Raw genomic sequence first — 21,058 nt, forward strand, 5'->3', positions numbered from 1 at the left:
TTCTACAAATTTCTGATGGCTATTTTAGGGGAAAAGGACTTAAATCTAGTGATTTGGTTAAATTTTTTTTTTTGTCTTTTGTCTTTTTAGAGCCACACCCCCAGCATATGGATATTCCTAGGCTAGGGATTTAGTTAAATTTTAACTGTAAGGTTTAATAGTTATGTACACAAAGATGTATATATTCTCTATCCAAAATAGCACTTTTATTTGCAGAAGGTATTATTTCTAAGGGATTCTTGAAAATGAAGCAATGTTGATTACTTTAGCTAACAAATGCTCATATTTCTTATCCCTCTCTCAAAAAAAGAAAGGAATAAAATAAAATTTCAGTACATTTTTCTAGTTATTGCCATCTGAGATGGTGACTATGTCCTCTGGAAGGCTTAGTGGGAAGAAGCAATGGTGGAGTTGGACAGAAATTTCCCTGCCTGAATCCTGGCTGAGCCAGTTCCTAGCTGAGTGGCCCTGACAAGTTGTTTAGTCTTTCTGTAACCCTCAGTTTACTCATATTTAAAATGGGGAGAAAGGAGTTCTCTTGCGGTGCAGTGGGTTAAGGACCTGGCATTGTCTCTGCAGCAGCTTGGGTTGCTGCTGTGGCACAGGTTCAATCCCTGGCCTGGCAACTTCCACATGCTGTGGGCACAGGCAATAAATAAATAAAATGGGGATAACAAATCATCATAATAAAGATATCTGGGTTAGGTTTCTTTCTTTCTTTCTTCTCTTTTTATGTCTGTACCTGCAGCATATGGAAATTCCAGGGCCAGGGATTGAATCTGAGCCACAGCTGTGGCGACACCAGATCCTTTAACCCACTGTGTCAGGCTCGGGATAGAACATATACCTTCCCAGTGACCCAAGCTGCTGCAGTCAGATTCTTAACTCACTGTACCACAGTGGGAACATCTAGGTTTCTTTATTTTTAAAGCAGGTTGACTATATCCACCTTACAGAGCTGTTATGAACATTATATGAGATAATTGGTGTAAAATACCATATCTCTTTGTTCATAATGGACACCTAATAAATGGTGGTATTAATTATTATTTATATTATTAGTATCATCATCTTTTGCCTTTATGACTTTGGTGAGGTGGCCTGTTCTATTAATTCTATTCATTATGCAAAAAGATATGATGTGGACTAAAAAATGTATTAGAGATCTATATAAATCAAAGAAATAACCTATCAATAAATGAGAGGAACATAGAGGTGATCACAGGGATGGGAAGGTGTCAGATAAAGCAATGGAAAAAATCCTAAAGGAAAAGACAGAGATTTGCCTAAAAAATTTAAATTGCTATCTGTAAAAATAAAAAAATTACAAAGTAAATGTTAAGAAATTATGAGTCAAAATATGGCAATCAAATATTTACTATATAAAGAGTTGTTACAAACCAACAAGAAAAGCTATAAGACTCTGAATTACTATAGCAATGCTGTTTTTATAAGTCCTCAAACTCAGTGGTTGAAAACTCTCTCCCAGGTCTGGGGCTGGGGAGAATGTAGGCAGATTTGGTCAGGCTTGGTTCCAGACTGCAGGTTGGGTTCAGGTCTGCTTCATGAGTCTCGATTTGGAGCTCAGCCTTAAAGGGTAGCAGCTACTTAGGGTATGTTCCTCTCTTGGCAATTACAGAAATTTTTTTGTTAAAATAGTTCTAACATTTTTCTCTATTGTACATCTCCTAGTAAGAATGATTCATAAAAGTTTTAAAGCTTTGGAACCCCCCCTGGAGAGCTAGACCACAGTGGGAAAACCATGTAGCAATCAAAGAAGTACAGATCATGAGAAAATTTTGTTGGCAGAGTTATTGTTATTACTTGTAAGGATGATTATTACCTGCAAAATTATTATTTGCAGGGATTACTTTGCAAATTGCTAAGAAAAAAAATTTCTCATGATAACATCGGATGTAAAAGAAGTAAAAGTAGGTAAGTAAAGTCCCCTGCCTAAGTGTGTATGTTGCAGAGCTAAACATGATCCAGTTCCTTTGTATTTAGTGATCTTCAAATGTCCCAAAGCTCGAGGCACTTTTAACTCACTCTCCTCTCCTTTCCCCACACACTTGGTTTCCAAAACCTGCCAAATTTCCCTTCTCTCTCTCTAAAACCTCCCTCTTTCTTTTCATCTTCACTGCCCTCACCCTCACCCAGGCCATCAATAACTTCAAAATCATACACTGCCACTGCAGATAGGTTGATCCCCTCAATCCACCCTTTCTTCTCCCTGCATCCATTTCTGCCTTCCTGAGCCATGCTGCAACCCTAGTTCAATAACTAAACGTGGCTCACCGATTACCACCATACCAAATTTTACTTCTTTGGCCTTCTTCTGTATGTACCCCCCCCACAGGCAGGACTGGCTACATAATTTGGAGGGCTCAGTGCAAAATGAAAATGTGGGAACTCTTGGTCAAAAATTGTTAAGAATTTTTTTTTTTTTTTTTCTGGCTATGCCTGCAGCATGTAGAAGTTCGTGGGCCAGGGATCAAACCCACACAACAGCAGTGACCCAAATCACTGCAGTGACAATGCCAGATCCTTAACCTACTGTACCACAAGAGAAGGCCAAGAATTTCAAAATGGTAAGAGCAGAGCATTAAACCAAATGCAAGGCACTTCGGAGCATAGGGCCCTGTGTAACCGCATGAATTGCATGCCCATGAAATTGGCCCTGCCGATAAGCACCTGCCACCCTAAGAAGGCCACTGTTCTTGCTGTTCAGCTTTCAAGCCTTTTCACATTTTGTTTCCTCACCTTCCTTTCATCAATACCCAGCTCCTTCCCACATTAAGCCTTAGCCTCTTCCCAGATGCATCCTTGCAAACAGAGGGAACAAGCTGAGATGTGATCTTTACACATCCCTTTGCTCCCTCCCCTCCTATAACCTACAGTAGTCCTAATCATCTACACACATTAATTTAGTCCTTAATTTTATACTTCCATGTGTTATTTTCTGTTTCGTTCATTCATTCATTCGCTCACCATCCATGATGCACCAACAGTTTTCCATGACTGCTGGGTACTGTCAGTCCCCAAACAGCAGAGATCTTGTTTGACTTGTTCACCACTCCATCCCTAGAGCTTCACACAGTGACTGGCTCATGGCAGACACTGAATAATTTCCTGTTAAATAACTGTTAGGGAGTCTTATCTCTCTACCATATGCTAAGTTCCTACAGACCAAGAACTGTTTTCACTTGTTCTATGACTATTGAGAACCTATTATGCACCATACATTGTTCCAGACATGAAAACACTAGATAGTTTACTTCTTCTATATTCCCTAGCTCATTATCTATTACACATTATAACAAAAGCTAATATTTACTGAGTATTTTACATGTGCCAGGCATTAAACTAAGTCTTATCTATTATCTCACTTAATTCCTTGAAGGATTCTAAGAACTAGGTTCCATTATTATCCCCATTTTGTAGATGAGGAAACTGAGGCTTAAAGGCATCAAGTAACTGGCCCAAAGTCAAAGAGCTACTGGGGTTTAAACCAAGGTGACCAGACTATAGCCCAATTTCTTGTCTACATGGCTAGGCTGCCTCCAATGAGTATGTTTTTTGCTGTTGTTGTTGTTGTTTTGCTTTTTGGTCCCTCCAAGGTGTATGGAATTTCTGGGCCAGGGATCGAATCTGAGCCAGAGCTGCAACCTACACCACAGCTGTGGCAACACTGGATCCTTAACTCACTAGGTATCAAACCTGCATCCTGCTGCTGCAGAGATACTGTTGATCTGGTTGCGCCACAGCAGGAACCCCACCAATGGTTATGTTTTGACTGACTGACTTGATTGAACTAGAGAGATCAAGGAAGAACAGTGCTGGTGGCATAGCACAAATCCATAAATAACCATCAAAGGGGTTGGGCTTTATAAAAACGACAAATTGTTATGCAGTTTCTTGACCAAGAGCAGTTGCAATAGGTACATGGTTTTTGCAAGCTCATGATGTGGTAAATACAACACAAATTATGGTATCACTTATGTCACTGAAATCACACTATCATAAAATGCTAAATAAAGGAGATCACTCTCTAGGCTATCCATGGAGGCCTGGAGGAAGAGAACAAACATTAAGTTCCTAATGTTGGTAACTCTTCATTAGACTGAAAGTAAGATCCAATGAACTTTAGGCTGAAAGTTCATTTTTTGGACTCAGTAAGGCTTATTGATACCAACAAGCTTGCCAAGGCATTAGCAAGGAAAAAGGAAAAGAGTGAGAATAAGAAAATAGGAGAGATCGGAGTTCCCGTCGTGGCTCAGTGGTTAACGAATCCGACTAGGAACCATGAGGTTGCGGGTTCAATCCCTGGCCTTGCTCAGTGGGTTAAGGATCCGGCATTGCTGTGAGCTGTGGTGTAAGTCACAGATGCAGCTCAGATCCCACGTCGCTATGGCTCTGGCGTAGGCTGGTGGCTACAGCTCTGATTAGACCCCTAGCCTGGGAACCTCCATATGCCACAGGAGCGGCCCAAGACAATGGCAAAAACAAACCAAACAAACAAACAAAAAGAAAATAGGGGAGAGGAAAATGGAAAAGATGAGTCTAATGGAAGTGGAGTGGTAGGAGCCACCTAGAGCTGTACTGGCTGCTCTGCTGCTATGGGCTGGTGCCCTAGCAGGAGACAGAAGAGTCAAAATGAGTATGAAATTAAGCCAAAGGCATATGGAAGGGATTTTAATCTTATGGAGCTCAGTGAAATGGAGATATAGCATGTCACTACTTTTCATACTTTGATTTGGGTTCCACATCAAGTAAATGGATAAGCATACAGCAAATGGATTAGAAATAAGTACAAGGCCCAGGTTGATGCTGTGTTGGGTTTGGTAATGGGGGATTTATGCTACTCACATAAATGTGTGATAAGATGCAGGGGGTGAAAGCGGCTATTAACACTGATTAACTCAAAAGTTGACCACCAGCACACACAGCCATTGTTTCTACCAGCACTCTTTAGTGATGGGCTTTGTCTGGCTGGCTTCACAAGAGACAAATACCATTACCGGAGACCAAATAACCTCATTTAGGCAGTCAACAGATAATAGAGACGCTTCAGGTATTAACCTGACTGCATTAGTTTGATTTGTTACTACTGTTCACCTTGTCCTGGGCATTAATGGAGACAAAGGCTTGGAATTACCAGAAGCAGAGTTAAGCTGTGGATTAGAGAGAGCCTGCGTGTTTTGAGGGAAAGATAATTTTATCTTGGGTTTTCATTTCCATTTTCACCTTGCTTGATTTTTCCTCAAAGTTAAAGTCCAATTTTTCCCTGAATATCAATATTCTCTCCAGTTACTAGCAATTGTAATTGTTTTTTAAAAAGTTACTGAAATTATTTCCTTTAACGAGATCAGCTTTTGTCTTTTAGGCTTTTGGAAATGATTTTAGGGGAAATACTCTAATGATCTTCAATACTATCTTCTTGAATATTCTCATATATCTAAGCTCACTTCACCATATTTAATGATATTCTTAGTATCTGAAAATATAAAAGGATATGCATATTATTTTCAGTTACTTCTTCAATATTACGAATTCTATATTTAATTTTTTCTGACTTCTAAATGTTATTTGTTTAAGTTATAAATGGCATTATTTCTATTATAAATGATTTTAGTTATAAATACATAACTTTGGTTATAAATACAATTTATTTCAATTATATACAAAATTGAATTTTAGAAGTATATAAATTAGTTATACTAAATTGTCACTGGAAAATTCTGAGATAATGATATTCTAGAGTTACTATGTTTCTTTCCTCACCAGATCTTTTATAAATATGACCAGTTTTTATAATTAAAAAATAGTTTAAGTGTATTACTAGTTGTCAGTCAATGTTTGTGATGTTGTTTTTTCTAAAGTCCACAATTTTATACAGAATCCTCACACTTCTCTTATTTGGGGGTTAATTTTAATTTTAGACAAATTCTAGAGAAACTATGGATACTCTTTGAAAAGAAATCTCAGTTTATGAAAAGCACTGGTTCAAAAATACTTAAGTATTAATTTTGTGAAGCAGTTATACACAGGACTTGTTAAACTAAGTAAACATTAAGAAGGAGACAGAGCTACATGTCTGAATCTTCAAGATGTTGGAAAGACGCTCAGACTGTAAGTGTGATGACATTTTAAAAGGTAACAGCAAAAACAATAACTATATATGTGTGTGTATATATGTATATATATAAACATGCTCTTATACACAAAAAAAAATCTATAAAAATGCTTAATGGTGGTTATTTGTGAAGGATAAGATTTGAGGGAGGTTTTATCTACTACTATACTGCTTAAATTGTTTACAATTTGTAAATATGACCTTTGGGACTAAAATAAATGGCTATTTGAAAAGCTTACCCTTCACATGACTCTCTCCCCTCCAAGCCACTCCTGGTGACTTCTAGTCTTCCAACTTAATATAATTTCACAGGGATCTAATGAAGAGCAAGGAAAGCTCCTGGTGGATAAAGTGTGATAAATATATTTCATAAATAGGGCTTCAAATTTTATATTAATGAAAGCAGCTCTTTACATTAGAAAAAGTGGCCCAGTCCGAGAGTAGAGACTTCCTTGGAAAACATTTAATGCCTCCGGTCTTTGAATTGCTTTCCTGCTGCCCTTCTTGTCCATCTCAGCAATAATGGAATGGGATAAGCACAGTTTATTGCTGACCAGTTGTTGGGACACAGAGCCCTCTACTCCAAATGTGTTCTCAGTAAATGATTTTTAAAAAGCTCTAAAATCTGAGTTGTGCAACTTTTCCTCAGCAATAAGATGCAAATTCCCCTAGTCTTTCTCAAACAAAATTAAAGAAAAGAAATATATATAATGCAGATTCAAGAATTCAACAAGAACCTTCTACTCCAGTCACTACTGGGAGAGAAGAGAATGGCAGAGGAATTGGAAGGAAAGAAAACAGAAGCAAGGGAGAATTCAATCCAAATGGGCAAAGATGAAGTGCAGCTTTCAGGAAACAAAGTCAGCATCCTCCAGCTCATAACAAAATGAACACCCATTCTGGCTTTCCATTAATTAACTGGAAAACAAATACTCAGATTTCTAATGGTATGATTCTCCTGTGAGGCATCTTATCCTATCTTCACCTTTAACTGACATATACAATGGCAAAGGCAAAATAGTTTTTCTCCCAGAAAGTGCCCTAATTATTTCCAGTGACAACATCAGAACATACACATAAAGCAGGACATTTATCCTACCTACTCAGTCAACATAGTACTTATAACAAAATACAGGGGGTTTTTTGTTTGGTTGTTTTTTTTTGTTTTTTTTTTTGTTTTTTGTTTTTGCTTTTTAGGGCACATGGAAGTTCCCAGATTAAGAGTGGAATTGGAGCTACAGCTGCTGACCTGTACCACAGCCACACTGGATCTGAACTGCATCTTCAACCTACACCATAGCTCAGGGCAACACTGGATCCTTAACCCACTGAGTGGGACCAGAGAGCAAACCCGTGTCCTCATGGATACTAGCTGGGTTCTTTACTGCTGAGCCACAACTGAAACTCCAGAAAATATATAGTTGATTGGAAATCACTAAACTGGAAATAGATAGAAACCAGATGATTATTCTCACTTTGAGGAATGAAAGTAAAACACAACATTAAATGAACAAGATAAGTATTTTAAAATTTGCATTTATTTGCATCTCAATTCTTTTGTGCACTGTAGTTACTAATAGTATGAATATGACAACAGATGATTTTATATCATCTACTCTGGTATAACTTTGCTTTTTGAAAAAACACTAAAACTTGAAAATAGAATGCTATAAGGGTTTGTATTGATATGCAGTGAAAAATTCTCACTGCTTTCTGCCAGAAATGAAGAAAAACAAAAGATTAATTAATAAATCCTACTCCGTACTATATTTAAGTATAATCATGTTTTCAAAATGTACATCTTTGTGCCATTCTTCAGATTATTTGACTTGAATTACTTTATAAATGGAATCCAGCCTGTGGGGTCAGTTAGTCATGAATGTACTGATTTTAGTAAACTAATCTATTAGATTAAATTTGCTTACAAAAAATAGCTGGCTTTTTCTGAAAATGTTTATTAAAATATACAGGAAAGGCCTTTATTGTAACTAAAAGTGCCCAAGTATAACAGGTACCATGTTATAATAATAGTAATTATTTACAATATATTTTCTGAAAAAAATGACATTATTCAGATTAAACAGAAAAGAAAACATCACATTTTTAACACTGGATATTTCCATTGATTCTTCACATTCTGCAATTAGAAGATAATTTCAAATGTTTAGTTTTCTATCTATTCCAGGAGATCAGTGTTGAAACTTTTTTTTGCCATTAGAAATTGTGATTCTCGATGGGATCTTTTCAGCTTTGCACGCCGATTTTGGAACCATATCTAAAATTGAGGAAAAATAAAATAGATCTTAGAAATGTCATTTTTTAAAATTCTTAATATTTTAACCACCACAATTAACAACTATATTTGAAAATTACCTGGATTCTATCCTCTTCTAGATTCAATTTTCGGGCTAAGTCTTCTCTGATATCAATGCCAGGATAGCAGTTTACTCTAAAGACATTTTCCAACATTTCAATCTAAGAATAAGGAAAGAGTTATTTAAAATGTTGATATTTGGTATGTCCAGTAGACTTTAATTTGTACAGCAAAATAACTGCATTTAAAATTTAGGTAATTAATCTGCATGCTTTTTTTTTTTTAAAAAAAGTACTATCCAGAAACTGTTAAAAAGAGAGAGAGACTCTATTGTTTCATTAAGAAGTCTTCTAAACTGAGATCCCAAAGTGAATGGGCTTTTGCCCAACAGGGTGTCACTTAAAGTCTTTGTATTATGATTATTGGCTGAAAAACTTCCTACCTGGTTTTGCGTAAAAGCAGTTCTGGGTCTTCGGCCTCTATACCAACTCAATTCTCTTTTCAAAGAAAGTCTTTCTGAGGCTGAAAAGTAATTTTCACATTTCAAAACTCCTTCTTCTGGCACTGAGTGATCCACATTACAAGGTAATGAGATTCCATCAGGAAGACTCGGGACGTGTAGACAAAAGTTAACATCTTTCCCTAAAAACAGAAAAATAAATCCCATCTTAGATGTCCAATTCTATATTCCACAAAGTTCTATACGAAGTAATTTTAGGAACTTGTCTTTAATTTTCCTAGTAGAGCTCTTCTGTGCTTTACAGGAGAATTGACCTTTCATCAACCAAAACACAAAAAGCAAACAAAAATGAATGCCCTGCCTTGCTGATAGAGGACACATTTTGGCCTCTGAATGTCATTTTTCAATGAAAAGAGATGTTGAATATCTGATATGGCAAATAAACCTAGATAGCTTCTGAAGTAAATTAAGGTTCTTAGCATTTCCTGTGGGTGAACTTCATACCCACTTGCATCTAAAGCTGATATTTGTATTTCCCATAGGACTCAGCTGGAGGCATCAGAAGTACAAGACACTTCAGTTATGTAATTGGATGAAACTGCAGTTTGTCTGTGTAGTATTTTTAAAGGCCAATTTAAACACTGCAAACAAATTAATAAATAATCTAAGACATTAAGTTGTGGCATACCTGAAGAGCTGCAGGTATCTGCCCAGGGCCTGTGGGGTTTCGTTGATGGAACACAGTCTTTCTTCTGGTCCAGTCCTAAGATGCTCTCAATCGAAAAGGAGCAGGGTGAGGGTTTGCTTTCGGCAAGCCGAGCACCTTCCTGAAGGCTGGGAGACATCCCCGCGTGGGCTGCAGAGAGCTACAGCTCTGGCCTCTCGGCACCTCCTGGGCTGGCTCTGCCCCACGTGTACAGGGCTGGGCCTTCCTGCAGTTCACCTTAAGGCTCTGCCGACAAGGGGGCTGGATTTAGAACGTCACTAATTAAAATCCTGTCTTAGAAAGTTTTAGCATGTCAATGAACACTGGCCTAGCCAGCAGCTCCAGGAGTTAATTGTTTATTTGTTTGCAAGTAATTAGCAACTAATGGCTACACCAGGGGGGCCACCTACAGGGACAAAAAGTGTTATCTCTCCTAAGCAGAGCACAGACTTAACTTTCTCGAAGGAAGTGATGCACACACTAGCACTCCTCTTTTATTTGAAATCATTAATGTATAAAATCATGCTTTTTCATTCTGAAGTTTATACTTTCATGGATTCCAGTTCCCTAAATGTACAGGCACGATAGGAGAGCAGTCAAGTTATAAATAATCTAATTTAAGTGTATTTTCTTCCAAAGAAATTGGAAAAAATAATAATCTCTTAATGCTATTACGGCAGTTCCGATGAAAATACCTCTTTTCATATGCATATGTAATAGTGAATGTTGTCAATGGAAACACAATAGTATTTGGAGTGCAGCACACTGGAAAAGGTTGGCAGAGTTATTAACACTGAGTATAATTGTCTTCCAAGTGCCTGGATTAATTCATAAGGAACAGTTGCACCAAGTATTTTAAATAATTAATGAACTAATTCTCTTCTTTCATCTTTTCTTTTAAATGAGAGAGAATACAAGTTTATACGAAGATTCATATGTGACCACCTCCAAGTAACTTGAAAGCATGACTACTCAAACTAGATGAAGAATCTCTCCCATCTTACTTGCTTCAAAGAAAAAAAACATACTTTACCATATCTCTTAAAGAAAAATTTCCCTGTTCATTTTTTGAGGGATGAGGATGGGTATCATGAGAAAAATAAAGTTTGTGAAAAATAACCCAGAAGGGAATATTTTAATTTCATCATCCTAAGAAAGTGTGAAATTAAGAGAGAAACACAGCTGCTAATTGGGAAGATTTTTGAAGTGGCCTCTTTCCACAAAAGTTGTGACACTTAGTTCTTGTATTCTTCTTCCACTACCTTCTTGCTGATAAATTTAAGTGCTCAGCTGTATACAGCATTTAAACAACTATTGGGCACTTTTTGTGGGAAGAGGAAAAGTGGTCTGTACTCAAAGGATATAGCCTCTGGATGGAGCTCAATGTCATTAGATTTGACTGTTATCATGATGTTACTTCCTAGCATGACATCATAAATACTAAGCTAAATTCTTCCTTAGGAGAGCTCTAAAGTGAACAAAGGATTCACATACAGAATGTCAACAGGCACACAAGTAGATTTATAAATATACAAGTAAAGCCATTCTGAGGATAAATAAACTAGTAAATATTTATACCTCATAGAGGTTTTGCCTACAGTGTCTTGGGTGGTAGACTGTGCAATGGTGGGGGTGACCTTACTCTGGGAAAGCTTTGAGAAAGTGATGCAGGATCTTCCAGATTCCTTTCTCTCCTCTGAAACATGCATTCATTCATCCTTCACTCCACAACTTGTTGAACATCTACTTAGTACCAGAAAAAACAAAATAGAATCCTTGCCTTCATGAGCCCACAAAGCTCACAATGTCATTGGGGGTGGGGGTGGGGAGACAGGCAACAAACAATAATTGTACGTAAGTAAATTATCTTGTACATTAACCAGTGATGAGAATGGTTAAAGGAAAAAGGTGAGCCAGGAAAGTAAAGAGACCTGGAAGGAGGCCTCACTGAGACTTTCAAACCCACAGATGAGTGAGTGCCCTAGAGGCCCACGTTGCAAGGATACTACAACACATGCTGAAGCAATGCCAGTCCCAAATTTCCTTTTCTTTATTTTTTTAAATTTTATAATGATTTTCATTTTTTCCCATTATAGCTGGTTTACAGTGTTCTGTTAATTTTCTACTGTACAGCAAGGACCCAGTTACACATACATGTATACATTCTTTTTTCTCAGATTATCATGCTCCATTATAAGTGACTAGATATAGTTCTCAGTGCCACACAGCAGGATCTCATTGCTAATCCATTCCAAAGGCAATAGTTTGCATCCATGAACCCCAAGCTCCCAATCCATCCCACTCCCTCCCCCTCCCCCTTGGCAACCACAAGTCTGTTTTCCATGTCCATGAGTTTCTTTTCTGTGGAAAGGTTCATTTGTGCCATATGTTAGAGTCCTCCAGTTTCTTTATCAAAATGGACATTACAATATTTTTATTTCTCCTGAGTTGATTTTTTTTTTTTGCTACAGCATGCAAAGTTCCCAGCAATCAAACCCATGCTACAGCACTGACCTGAGCTACAGCAGTGACAAGACTGGATCCATAACCTGTTAGGCTACCAGGGAACTCCTCCTGAGCTGATTTTATCTGAACTTACATAATACCATTTTATATATGGATGAGTAGATGAAAATAAAAGATAGCAAAGAATTTCTTGAAAAATGTGGAGGAAATCCAAGCTCATGTACAGCACAAGGGGTTAAGGACCCATCATTGCCACAGCTGTGGCGCAAGTCACAACTGTGTGGGTTCGATCCCTGGCCTGGGAACTTCCGCATGCCGTGGGGTGCAGTCAAAAACAATGTGGAGGAAATGTTTTCTCATATATTCATTCAACAAATTTTTATAGATCACTTAACAGTCTTAGACACCATTCTAGGTGCTAGAGATTAGTAATGAACAAAACAAGGTCATTTCAGAGAGTGACAAACATATTGAAAGGAGTAAACTTGGTGATGGTGATAAAACATAACAGGGGTGGAGGTGGAGTGGAAGAGGGTCCTAAAGTACTGATGGTCAGGGAGGCCTTTCTAAGGAGGTGACATTCTAACTGAAGCTGAGGATGAGATAAAGCTAGGATGCCAAGATCTTCAGAAAAAGCACTGCAGGGAGTTCCCTGGTGGTCTAGTGGTTAAGCTGTGGTGCTTTCACCACTGCAGCCCAGGTTCAATCCCTGGTCTGGGGACTGAGATCCCACATCAAGCCACTGCACACGAGCCCCGCGCCCATAACAAAAAAGAGAAAGGAAAGAAAAAAAAAAAAAAGAAAGAAAAAGCATTCCAATAAGAGGGAACAGCAAGTATAAAGGTCTTGCAGCTGAAAAGCATTAGAATATTTGAAGAAGAAAAGGGCAGTTAGCCAGAAAGAAGTGAGTGGTACCAGACGCTATTGTTTGGAGAGCCCAACCTGGCTGGATAATGGATGCCTTTATAAAGACCATGGTAAGGAGTTCAAGGGCAAAGAGAAGCCAGGGTAGGGTTTTAAACTGGGACTAATAAGACGGTCTGAGCTGTCCCTACTCACAACGCTTGTGACACCAAATGTCTGTCGGTTTTTCATACCAAGCAATTCTCCAATTCTCTGCTGACACCGACAGTTCAATTCTGACACAAACTACCTGAAGTTAGTGCAGACCCTCAAGGTTAAGGGCTCAGACTCACCAGACTACCCCTGCTTTAGATACCAGTTGCAAGCCCCAGGTTGCCACCTGCACTTCTGACCAACCAGCTGTAAATCTGGAGTTCCCAAGACTCCCTTCTCAGGTTCAATAATTTGCTAGAATGGTTCACAGAACTCAGGAAGGAGCATTGCTTACATTTACTGGTTTATTGCAAAGGATACAACTGAGGAACAGTCAAATATAAGAGAGGCATAGCGCAAGGTGTATGGGAAGGCGCACAGAGCTTCCATGCTCTCTGGGCACAGCATCCTCTCAGCACTTCAATGTTTTTTTTCAGCCTGGAAGCTCTCCGAATCCTGTCCTTTAAGGGTTTTTATGGAGGTTTCATTATATAGGCACCACTGATTAAATCATTGGCTATTGGTGACTCACCTCAATTTCCAGCCTTTCTCCCTTCCCCTGAGGCTGGGAGGTGGGGCTGAGAGTTAAAAGCCTCTGATCTAAGGTTGGTCTTTCTAGTGACCAGCCCCCATCTTGAAGTTATCTAGAAGCCCACCAAGACTTGTGTCATTAGAATAAAAGATGCTCCTATCACTCACCTCACTCAGGAAATTCTAAGAATTTCATAGCTGTGTGTCTGGAAATAAAGACCAAATATATTTCTTTTCTTCTTTCTTTTTTTTGGGGGCTACATCTGTGGCATGTGGAAGTTCCAGGGCCAGGGACTGAACCTGTGCCACAGCAGTGACACTGACAAATCCTTAACCCGTTTCACTACAGGGGAACTTCCAAATATACTTTTTTTTTTTTTAATCTCTGATAGGATTTATGTCTTAAAAACCCCACTCTGACTGCTATGTGGAAAGAGACTGAAAAGGGATGAGTATAACGAGGGAGATCAGTTAGGTGTTGTCTATTCAATACATTTTTACTGAGAATATACCATGTGTGAGGCACTATTCTAGGTATGGTGAAAACAGCTAACTGTCTAGGGGCAACAGATGATGGCTAATAGTGGATTTGGAGAGAGGTACAATTCTTCAGCAGGCTGTGGGAGACTGAGTAATTGAATAACTAGTCCCATTCCCCATAATATATTATATAGCCACCCCTATGCTGTGCATCATAGTGGATATGATATACCTCCCACCCCTTAGGTTTGGGTTTGTCTATGTTACTTGCTTCAGCCAATCAGAAGTGATGGAAGCAAAAGCTTGAAATGTGCCAGCCTGCCTGATTTGCCCTTCTGAGCTTCTGACATCACCATGTGGTCATCCCTGAAGTAGCTGCTGCCCCTCAGCCTGAGCCCCAGAATGAACACACATAGAGTAGACATCCTGTGGCCTGCAATCAAGTAGGCTACACCCAGGCAAACTCACCCAAAGACCAATCTACCTGCAGTTTTGTAAGAAAAATAAATATTCATTGCTTAGGCCGTTGACATTTCTGAGGTTATGTGACACACAGTATGGTAGAGGAAATGGATCATTTAAGGAGAGAAAAACACATCTTGCTGATGGATTGGTGAAAATGAGGGCAAGAGAGGCATTAAGGATGGCTGTTTCTTGGCTTGAGAAAATATAATGTCAGTTACTGGGGTGTGAAAGCCTGGACTAGTGGAGGAAAGGTTTGAGGAGAAATGAAGAGTTCCAGTTTGGATAGCAAGCTCCTGGATTGACAAGTATGAGCTCAGAGCTGAATTTCTAAGTTTGTGCATCACCAGCACAAATCATAGATATTAAAACCATTAAAAGCCAGAGGTAGATCACTTACATGTGGAATTGAATAAAATGATAAGAAAGAACTTATAAAACAGAAACAAACTTACAGATTTCAAAATCAAATTTAAGGCTACCAGATGGGAAACTAGGTGGGGAAGGGATAAATTGGGAGAATGGGACTAGCACATGTACATTTCTACATATAAAACAGAGGAACTCCTGCTATGGTACAGTGGGTTAATGATCCAGCCTGCCTCTGCGGAGGCACCAGTTCAATCCCTCGCCAGGTGCAGTAGGTTAATGATCTGGTGTTCCTACAGTTGCGGCATAGGTCGAAGCTCTGGCTCGAATTTTATCACTGGCTCTTGATGTTCCATATGCCACAGGGGCAGCCAAAAAAGAAAAAAGAAAAAAAAAAAAGATAGAACTAACAAGGACCTATATATAGCACAGGGAGTTCTACTCAATGTTCTATAATACACTATATGGGGGAAAAAAAGAATGGATATATGTACATGTATAATTGATTCACTTTGCTGTAAACATGAAGCTAATACAACACTCACTGTAAATCAACTATACCCAATAAAAGTTTTTTAAAATATTTTAAAAATATGGAGTTCCCACTGTGGCACAATGAGTTAAGAATCCGAATGCAGAGGCCTGGGTCACTGTAGAAGCGTGGGTTCAATTCCTGGCTGGGCACAGTGGGTTAAAGGATCTAACATTGCTGCAGCTGTGGCTCAGATTCAAACCCTACTCCAGGAACCTTCATATGGTGTGGGTGTGGCCATAAAATTTTTTAAAAAAATTTAAAAAATAAATAAAATAAAAGGTTTGCATGAGATGACTTAGTGAGTAGACCTAGATACAAGAAGGATCTTAGAACCACCTCTAAGGTATTTCAACATTTGGAAATTGGGGAAGATGTGCTGGAGAAGGAACTGGAGAAGGAAACAGCTAGTAAGGCAAGAGAAAAACTGGGAGACATAGCAGCTGACCCATGAGAGGAAAAAGGGTCAAGAAGAAAGATGGCAACAAGAGCATCTCAAGCAGTCTTCCTGCTTCCAACCTTGATCCCCTGTGCTTCTCTAACAACACAGTAAATCAGCTCACGCCTGGAGTTCCTGGTCGTGGCTCAGTGGTTAGCAGATCCAACTAGGAACCACGGGGTTGCAGGTTCGATCCCTGGCCTTGCTCAGTGGGTTAAGGATCCAGCATTGCCGTGAGCTGTGGTGTAGGCTGCAGACACGGTTCAGATCTGGCATTGCTGTGCCTGTGGCATAGGCCGGCGGCTGTAGTTCTGATTGGACCCCTAGCCTGGGACCCTCCATATGCCAAGGGTGCGGCCCTGGAAAAGACAAAAAGACACAAAACAAGTCAGTTCATGCCATAACTCTGCTCAAAAAATGGGTTCCTTTCTCAGCAAAAGTCAGTCTTTCTAGGGGCCTTTAGGGTCCTCCATGATCTGCCCTCCCCCTCCCCTACCTGATTTTATCTCCCATCTCCCAGGCTCATTGTTCCAACCACACTGGGCCTCTCTTTTTCCTGAAAATACCTGGCACCAATCCTGCCACACGCCTTTACATTGGCTGCTTTCACTACCTAGAATCTTCTTCCCTCACATATTCTCATAGTTTACTCCACCACCTCCTTCAAGTATTTCCTCAAATATCATTTTCTCGATAAGGTTACTCCTCTTCCTCCCCTTTAAAAATTTCAGCCTCTCAGGACTCCTGAGACCCTTTGCTCTGCTCCAATTTTTGTTAAAAGCATGTACTATCTTTTGCCTTGTTATATATCTGTTTATTGTTTATCTCTAAGATTTTTGTCTATTCTGTTTATTCTAGCACCCAAAATAGTGCTTGGCGCATACTAGGTGAAAGAATAAGTGAATGGTCAGCTGTGTCAATGTTGCTGAGAAACTGAGTAAGAAGAAGATAGGAATGTATCTACTAGCTTTACTAACAAGGGGGTTACTGTCAACTTGGGCAAACTAGAGGGGGTAGAGAGAAAAGCCGTACTTGAAGTAAACTGGAGAGTGAATGGGATCCTGGATAAAACACACCTTCAAATGCACTGCTGAGATCCCAAAAAATAAGGAGAATTCTGTTTGTTCACCAAATAAAACAACAAAAAACCAACCAAGAACTGAAATCAGAACTGGGAGCAGTGATATGTAACCAAATGATAAACATAAGGTCACCTATAACAGCAAAAATCCTTAGCATCACTGAAACCAGGCTTCTAACCCTCAGTCTAGCAGTAGATAGGGGAGCTGAACTAAAGACTCTCACTTTAGGCCAGGACTGTACATATTACTTTCCTGCAAAAGCAGACCAAATCCTCTCTGAAGCTTCCCTAATTTAGGTCCACAGGATTCCTAGAGATTAAAAGTAAGCAAATATAAACTCACAATTAAAGATCAGCGAGCACATGAGGTCAGCCACCATGAGAAAAAAATCATCAGAAATAAGATTTATACCATATGGCAAAGCCTTCTAGTTGTTTCGCAATATCCATTCTGTACTCTTCACTAGTAATATACTTTTTCGATAAAGATTAGCAACTACAATTTCCAAACTGCCTTTCATGTTGGAACGGTCAAATGACTTCCCACCTATGAAATGTGAGCAGAAGCAATGGGTATAATTTTAAAGCCCTGATCTTGAAAGTTAGGGCTGGGCCCTTCCTGTTCCCATTTTCTTTTTCCTGATGTCTGGACTGCGGACAAGCTGGTAGGAGCTGGTGAAATGTTAAGGATGGCCGTGTAATAAGAGAGAGGGAGCTGAGAACAGTGTTGATTGAGGACTGGATTTTTCCATACCATCAATGGACTAGGTAGGTGAATGGAGAAATGTCTGTCTTATTATTTGGGGTCTCGTATAGCAGTCAAATCTATACCCGAACTAATACAGATCCAAGTGAAATTCAGATACTGAAATTATCAGGTACAGAATACACAATTGCTATTAATGAAAGTTTAAGGATTCTAAAGGTTAGAGTCCTAAAAAGAGACAAGCCAAAAGAAATTATTGGCAATGACTGGGAAGATTTCTAAAAGAACCAAATGGAAAAATAAATGATTTTGGATAAAATGGAAAAATATATCATTTGATAAATATATTCAGTGGATAAGTTAAAAGGCATTTTGGATACAGTCATGAGAGTGCCTTATCCACACCCTCACCAACATTTGCTATTATAAACACTTTAAATTCCCCCTAACCTGAGGTAAAAGAATCTCATTGTTTCCTTTCGCATTCCTTCAAGTAAGGCTGGCATTTATTTCTTCGTTCATTAGCCAATACGTGTCTTCTGTGAAATGATAGTTTATGTTGTTAGTTTGTTCAGGCTGCTGTAACAAAATGCCACAAAACGGATGGCATATAAACAACGAAAATATTTTCTCACAGTTCTAGAGGCTGGAAATCCTCGATTGGGGGTGCCAGCATGGTTGGGTGAGCATCCTCTCCTAGGCTGCATACTTTTCCTTTCAGCCTCACATGGTGGAAGAGACTCAGAGGTTTTCTTGGACTTCTTTTATACAGGCACTGATCTCATTCACAAGGGCTCTGTCCTCATGACCCAATCACCTGCTAAAGGCCCCACTTTCTTTCCTTTTTTTTTTTTTTTTGGCTTTTTGCTATTTCTTTGGGCCGCTCCTGTGGCGTATGGAGGTTCCCAGGCTAGGGGTCGAATCGGAGCTGTAGCCACAGGCCTACGCCAGAGCCACAGCAACGTGGGATCCGAGCCGCGTCTGCAATCTACACCACAGCTCACGGCAACGCCGGGTTGTTAACCCACTGAGCAAGGGCAGGTACCGAACCCGCAACCTCATGGTTCCTAGTCGGATTCATTAACCACTGCGCCACGACGGGAACTCCAGGCCCCACTTTCTAATACCAACATACTGGGCATTAGTATCTCAACATGTGAATTTTGAGGGGGACACAAACATTCAGACCACAGAATGTCCTCAGCCCATTTTTTTTTTTTTTTCTCTTTTGGCCGCCCCACAGCATATGGAGTTCCAGGCCAGGGATCAGATCCAAGCCACAATAGCAACCTATGCTGAAGCTATGGCTATGCCGGGTCCTTTAACTCACTGTGCCAGACCAGGAACAGAACCTGCATCCTACTGCTGCTGAGATGCTGCCAGATCCTATTGCGCCACTGAGGAAACTCCTCAGCCCATTTTTAATTGGGGTAATTTTTTGTTGTTGTTTCTTTCTTTTTTTTTTTTTTTTTTTTTTTGACTGTGCCCATGGCATGCAGAAGTTCCCAAGCAAGGGATCAGACTTGTGCCACAGCAGCAACCCAAGTCACAGTAGTTATAACACCAGATCCTTTAACTGCTAGGCCACCAGGGAACTCCTTGTTGTTGTTTCTTTTCTTTCTTTCTTTTTTTTTTTTTTTTTTGCTTTTTAGGGCCGCACTTGCGAATTGGAGCTACAGCTGCTGCCCTACACCACAGCCACAGCAACACAGGATCTGAGCCATGTCTATGACCTATACTACAGCTCATGGCAATGCCAGTTCCTTAACCCACTGAGCGAGGCCAGGGATGGAACCCACAACCTTGTGGTTCCTAGTTGAATTCGTTTCCGCTATGCCATGATGGGAACTCCCTGTGGTCATTTCTTAATGAATAGGAATTTTTCATATATCAAAGATAATAACTCTTAGGTGTACATAATAAATATTTTCCACATTTTGCTTTTTATGTTTTTACTTTATTGATGCTGTCTTTTGTCAAATGAAGTTTCATATAGTAAGATGTATTGATCTTACCCTTTATGGTTTTTGCCTTTAAAAAAGGCATTTCCAGCTCTCCTTATAGTAATGGTGAGGTAGCTTCTATTGTACCTATATCCCAAAGATACAAACTATAAACTCTGGACAAAATATTTAATTAATTTTTTTTGCTTTTTAGGGCCGCACCTGCAGCATATGGAGGTTCCCAAGCTAGGGGTCTAATTGGAGCTACCGCTGCTGGCCTACACCACAGCTACTCAGGATCCAAGCCGTGTGTGTGACCTACACCACAGCTCACAGCCTTGCCAGATCCTTAACCCATTGATCAAGGCCAGGGACCGAACGTGCAACCTCATGGTTCCTAGTCAAATTTGTTTCTGCCGTGCCACAATGGGAACTCCTGGATAAAATATTTTAAAAACTATCCAGAAGTACTGGAAAGTGGCCAAGAATAGGCAGAAACTGAAAAAGAGGAGACACCTGGAAGAAGTGAATAGCACTGGATGAGTTAGCCATTTTATGGCTTTTTGTCTGAAGGCAGGCACCAGACAGCATTGTGTGGAATGATTCATGGATTTACTGGCTTAATGAACAAAGGGAGAGAGTTCAGAGTGACCACAGCAGCTAGGAAGTGAAAGTGAATCCTAGGAAGGAAAGAGATATAGAGAAGGGCCTCAAATTCTGCATATAAATTCTACCCAAATTTGTGGCTGACACCTAAACCTGGCATGCATAGTGAAAATTCCGAACATCTTAGCTAATAACAAAATGAATGAAGAGAAATTTCGGCTGATGACAACCACATGAGAGGCAGATTTTAGAGTGTGAGCACATTAATATATGTGAAATTAAACTTACAGGAGAAACAGAGAAGATACAGCAGAAAAAATATTTCAAAAAATAATGGCTGTTACAATGAAATCCTGCTGTGTAGCATTGAGAACTACGTCTAGATACTTACATCGCAACAGAACAATGGGAGGAAAAAGAATGTATACATGTATGTGTAACTTGGTCCCCATGCTGTATAGCAGGAAAAAAAAAATGGCTGAAATTTCCCAAAATTTGGTGAAAGACATAAATTTATGGATTCAAGAAGCTCGAAGAACTCCAGCACGGGAGTTCCCGTCGTGGCGCAATGGTTAACGAATCCGACTAGGAATCATGAGGTTGCGGGTTCGGTCCCTGCCCTTGCTCAGTGGGTTAACGATCTGGCATTGCCGTGAGCTGTGGTGTAGGTTGCAGACGCAGCTCGGATCCCGCGTTGCTGTGGCTCTGGCGTAGGCCAGTGGCTACAGCTCCAATTCGACCCCTAGCCTGGGAACCTCCATATGCCGCGGGAGC

At 39.7% G+C, this 21,058-nt stretch overlaps 1 protein-coding gene across 4 annotated transcripts in view; it reads right to left on the minus strand.

Moving 5' to 3' along the window:
- HESX1 (HESX homeobox 1) overlaps nucleotides 8,156-21,058 on the minus strand; it is a 41,966-nt gene continuing 29,063 nt past the window's right edge. For 2 of the 4 annotated variants that reach the window (XM_021069007.1, XM_021069006.1), the window contains 4 exons: nucleotides 9,596-9,874; nucleotides 8,890-9,089; nucleotides 8,507-8,608; nucleotides 8,156-8,408 (listed from right to left, as the gene is read on the minus strand). In XM_021069007.1, the coding sequence (XP_020924666.1) occupies nucleotides 8,310-8,408; nucleotides 8,507-8,608; nucleotides 8,890-9,089; nucleotides 9,596-9,752 (558 nt within the window). In that variant the 5' untranslated portion in view covers nucleotides 9,753-9,874 and the 3' untranslated portion in view covers nucleotides 8,156-8,309. The remainder of the gene's footprint in view (nucleotides 8,409-8,506; nucleotides 8,609-8,889; nucleotides 9,090-9,595; nucleotides 9,875-21,058) is intronic. The other 2 variants (XM_021069005.1, XM_021069004.1) reach the window with 1 other exon arrangement.

Source organism: Sus scrofa, chromosome 13, assembly GCF_000003025.6.
Source record: "Sus scrofa isolate TJ Tabasco breed Duroc chromosome 13, Sscrofa11.1, whole genome shotgun sequence".
Lineage (NCBI taxonomy): Eukaryota > Metazoa > Chordata > Mammalia > Artiodactyla > Suidae > Sus > Sus scrofa.